The following is a 5,042-nucleotide window of genomic DNA, read 5'->3' on the forward strand; positions in this document are numbered from 1 at the left end:
GTAGGGAACCGACCAGTCCCCCTCATCACCGCCCTGTCTGTGCCCTGCGGGCGCTGGCAGTGAGTCCCCGCTGCTGCGCGTGAAGCCCGTTCGGAGCAGGGTCCGCAGGCGCCACCGGCCCACTGCAGCACCTAAAGTAACGACCGGTCCCGTCCGCATGCATTTAAAACCACCAAAACCAAGACATGACTAATTCGTTGCATTCTTCACCTTGCAGCCGAGGATTCCAAAGTGTTTTATAATTAATTAACTAATTAAGTCTAAGAGCATTTCAGTGTAACGTGTTTTTATATCCCTTCATCAAGAGGCATGGGAAGTCAGAGGGCTGTCCCGGCTCTGCAGGGAGCCGGTCCGCAGCCGCGGCCCTCTCGCTCACTGCTTCTGCCGATTCCCAACTGTTTGGTCTTAAAACGCTTTTGGGAGCTGCAGACTGATGCATGTTGCCATTATATAATATCAGCGACAAGTTCCTACCTGTGCTGAGAACTAGTAAAAGAAATGTGAAACGTGTGAGAGAGAAGAAAAACAGAGAAGCGCATTGGTGCCTTTTTATCTGGGGCTGGGGGAGCCCAGTTGGAGGAACTACAAACCTTCTCATTTTCAGCTGAAATGCCGCCCGTAATGGCAGTGGCTGAAAACTGTCACTCGCTGATGGTTCGTACCTCGCACTAACGGCACCAGGAACCCCCCGCAGCCCCCCTGGAGAGCTCTGCTGCTCGCGGGAGCTGCCAGCCTCGCTGACACTGATGGAGCAGTGCTGCCGCGGCGGAGGCTGGCCGGGCCCCCCGCGGGCCGGGGAAAACGCCCCCCCGCCCCGCTCCGCTGTGCCACCAGCCCCGCTCACCCACGGGGTGCCACGGATGGGAGACCACCGCATCGCCCACCCGGCCCTGCTCCCCCAGCACCGCTCAGCGCCTTTGGGGACTGAGCTACGTTTCATCTCAGCTAAAGCATAATTTCTTTATGCTTTCTGTGCATGCAGGAGGGGTGGATGGCCCCTTCCACTGCCCACCGGCCCGGGCACTGCCGCCGCGCAGGGGCAGGCACGCCGGCCTGCCTGATAAGCTGCGGGCCAGGCGAGCTCCCGGGAGAGGGACCCGGTTCGTAGGTCTCAGGGCCACCCTGCCACACTTTGCAGTGGGGAAACCTGAGAGGAGCTCCTGAGAGATGGCTGGTTTTGATGTGTGATCCATCCAAGGTGACTTAGCGTGGCCACAGAGATTCCCTGGGCTACGCACACCAGCCTGTACCCACAGGACAGAGGGGTCCGCTACGGCTCCACAGCAACACCCGCACGAAGGTACCTCCAGCACACAGGAGAGAAAACCCGTCCTGTGTCTGCCCGGACATTTACAACTCTGCAATTCTGAAAAATGCTCTGAGGTTTAACAGCCATTCGAACCAGGCTTTTGGATATCATGAAGAGGTTTGTAGAGACATTGTACAGAAGAATATTTCAGGTGGGAGAAAGGGAAATCCAGGAATAGAATGCAGGAAGGGTGAAGCCACAAGTCAGTCTGTACCCCAAATTCAGTCTGAGCCAAGCTCCTTTAATAGGTCTAATATTGTGTCCTCGTTATTTAAAAAAAGCTTTTGTACTGTTAAAGAAAATGACAGAGACAACTTAGAATTTTAAAATGAGCCTAGTAAATCATCCCTAGATATAGTCAGTAAGTTGAGTTTAATATTATTCATTAGTGAACCTCAAAGTATTTTGCCAGGGACATAAGCATCATTAGGCGCTCTCCTGCCTTTCCAATGGCTGGGGAAACTGAGGGGCAGCGATGGGAAATACCTTTCTCCACCTCTAACAGTTACAGCTTTGCAATTACTGATGTAATTACTATTCGTCAAAAATCAGTATATTGCCTGAAAGTCAAAGTGCCTGAAATGTGCCCCAAAAGTCAGGAAGCACCTGGAACCCCCTGAGGAAAACAGCTGCTGTGGAGTTTTTCTAAAGAGAAGGGCAAGCTGGTTTTGTCTCAGCCTGAGAGTCAACGCAATCACTGATGTGATGAACTCAAAATAGTCAAATACCACAAGGAAATAGCAGCCAGATTTGCAAACAAAACGATCTCTCTTACTTCAAACATTTCTGCAGTACGGCTAACAGGAAAGTTTCATAGCTGTTGGCACACAAGAAGAAAGCTTTCTATGCTCACAGACAGAGTAAAGGACGTGGACGCTCCTTACCCCTTCCATGTGGACCCTGGGGTTTGTCGCCAGCCGGTGCTGATGAAGTTGCAGCCCCCTGGGGACTCTCCTGATGGAGGCAGGGGAGGACAGGACCCCCGACCGCTGGATCGAGCCAAACCTGGTAACGTTTTGTCCGCACCTGACTCCATCCAGGAGGCGAATGAGGAGCAGGTTGGAGGGCAGCTGCTCGATGCTGCAGAGGACAAGGGTCCTGCACTCGGGGCACCTGAGCTCCTTCTGGGATTTCAGGATCCTCTGCAGACAGGGCTTGCAGAAAGTGTGCTGGCAAGGCAGCACCTTCGCTGTGGCGTCGAGCTTCTCAAAGCACACAGGACACTCCAACAGGTCGAGGAGAGCTAAATCATCCATCCTCAGTGGAGAGCTCCGTCACGAGCGGAGCCGGAGCCATCCACACGCCACATCCACTGGAGCGGGCTGAGCTGCCTTCCTGCGCCTGCGAGAACCGCACCAAAATCCTGGGCTCAGACAGCTATCCTGCACGGAGCGAGAGGGAGGAGGGAAAAAGAGCAGAACTTGACTGCTGGAGTATGTAATACATCCCACCTACATTGCAAAGCAGTGCCTCACCAGCCAATTTGCAAATGTATACTTTGCGCTCACATCCAAGTTTGAAGTGAGTCACTTGTGACTCAGTACGCGCGAGGGGACGGCGTTCGGGCTGACGCCAGAGGCAGGAGCCCCGGGTCCCGCTGGCCGGGCAGATGGATGCCGCAGCTCGGCCGGGGCAGCGCGGGCTGCAGCAGGACGGGTATGCTCAGCCTTACTCACACGCTACGCAAAGTTGTCTCTAATGCTCCCCGGTCTGCGGATGATAACTGACACGACAGTAAAAAATTCACCAGCTCAGGAGATGAGAGTCCCCGATAAACATCAGACTGGACCTGTTTACGCTTGGCTCCGTCTGAAAGCAGCCGCTCGCTGCACACAGCCCTCGCACACCTACGCGCCGCCTCGTTTTTCAGATCGGTCCCAATTAAGCTCGCTTGCTACCCGTTTTGACAGCAGTTCTATAAAAAGTCCTCCAAACACAAACACTCTCTGGAGGTACCTGGCAGAGACGCGAGGCGCTCCGCAGTGCCATCCTCGCCCGGTTTGGCTGCCTCAGCTCTCTGAAGCAACCCGAGACGATTATTCCTCCCACAGCCTGAAGTCACTCAACCTGTTCAGCTCCCCCGGCGCTGCACGCTGGCTGGCACTGAAGTGCACACTCCACCTCGGGATTCAAGTCCGGACTTGCGGCGGGCACGCATCCCCGCGGTGCAGACGGGAGGCCCTGTGCCCGCCGCGTGCCGGGGGCCGAAGGCAGCCTTCGTGCGGGGAGCCTCCGCGGCAGCTGCTGGGATGGGCAGCGTGTGCCGGACCCGACCCGGCCTCGGCTGTCTCTGCCCGGGGCTCGAAACGGGGAGCGACCGCTCCAGCCGCTCATTCCTGCAGATGCTCACCTCAACAGCAACAGCTCCGTGCGACAAGAGGGGAACACCGAAAAGTGTGTGTTTGTCAGCAGGGCCGGGGCTGACTCCCCGTGCGACCTCCAGCGCCGTCTCCAGGGGCAGCAGCAGCTCCCGGCTGCTCCCGTGCCCGGGCTGGTGGGGCCGTGGGTTCTGTGCTGGGGTGACACGGCCACAACTGGGAATTGAGCGTGTCCAGCTCCCGGCACTGCTCCCCGCAGGAAGTGTGCCCATGTGCTGAGTGAGACCCAAGCCCCAAAACAGCGGTGGGATTGGCACCATCTCACCCCAGTGCGGCACCGGCCCTGGCAGGGGAAGGCCAGGCAGCACCTGATGGTACCTGTAATTTGCATTCACTTTATCAGCTGAGCTCCTATCTCCAGGTCTGCCTTGCTCGCACATACCGATGGATTGCCTAAGGAGAGAGCAGTGGATGTAGCAAAGATGCAAGACAGTTTTCCTTACAAGCCCTGCTATATCTCAGTCGCGTGTTTACAACCTACAAGTACTACAAATATTAGAGTAGAAGTCTGCAAATCTGAAGGAATGGTTTCTACTTGATCTTCTCACAGGCAGTGCCATCCGACTGCACGTATGTCCCTTCCCTTTTCTCAGGAGGACTCGTTCAGAAGAACAGAGTGGAAATGGTTAATGTAGGGTTTTTTTTCCAGAAGTCATCAAAATGTTGACAAACATCTTCAGGATAATGCAAGAAACCAATGACCTCACTCTGTTTCATCTGAAGTTTCCTTTTACTTTGGTATTTCTTTGTAGTCTGTCATATGTTGATTTGTGCTTGGCTGACTGAGTGTACACTTTTTAATGTATGATGTTGCAAAGAGCATCATCTCATCTACCGGTCTTTTCAAATGCAATGCGTGACATAAACTATATTGAAAACAAAGGTTTGAAGATTGTTTGTCTTTTTTACATATTCTTCCCTATTTGTGCTCTGTGATTAACACTCCTGTTGTATTTCCATGTGGCTGGAAAGGAAACAGAGTTATGGAATACGTTGCAGTCGGCAAGTGGTGGAGATGAAGCTGACCGGCTGGTTTTGTGCGTGCCAGTCAAGGCTAATCTCTGATCCCATCTGGTTTGTGACTACTGCTTCAATTTTTCCTAGACGTTAAGGGCCACTCTGCTTTAGCTGTACTGTCAAACCAACGGGTGGGACTGAAACTCAGCGGCTGCTGCCCGAGCATCCGTCTGCCCCGTGGGGCACCTCGGGATGGCCCAGCCGGGGGACCCAGCGGTGCTGGGCACGCTTGGGGCGCCCGGGGGTCCAGAGACCCCTGTGCCTGCAAGGCAGCCTGTTACTCTCTGGCGTCCCTGAGGGGTTGGGTCTTCCCCCTCCCCAGTGCTGTGTGGCCGGGG

At 54.8% G+C, this 5,042-nt stretch overlaps 1 protein-coding gene across 1 annotated transcript in view; it reads right to left on the reverse strand.

Annotated features, from left to right (window-relative positions):
• SH3RF2 (SH3 domain containing ring finger 2) overlaps positions 1 to 2,565 on the reverse strand; it is a 52,920-nt gene extending 50,355 nt beyond the window's left edge. The window contains exon 1 of the mRNA XM_009880916.1: positions 2,194 to 2,565. Within this exon, the coding sequence (XP_009879218.1) occupies positions 2,194 to 2,565 (372 nt within the window). The remainder of the gene's footprint in view (positions 1 to 2,193) is intronic.
• Between the last annotated feature and the right edge of the window lie 2,477 nt (positions 2,566 to 5,042).

Source organism: Charadrius vociferus, unplaced genomic scaffold (assembly GCF_000708025.1).
Source record: "Charadrius vociferus isolate BGI_N301 unplaced genomic scaffold, ASM70802v2 scaffold53, whole genome shotgun sequence".
NCBI lineage: Eukaryota > Metazoa > Chordata > Aves > Charadriiformes > Charadriidae > Charadrius > Charadrius vociferus.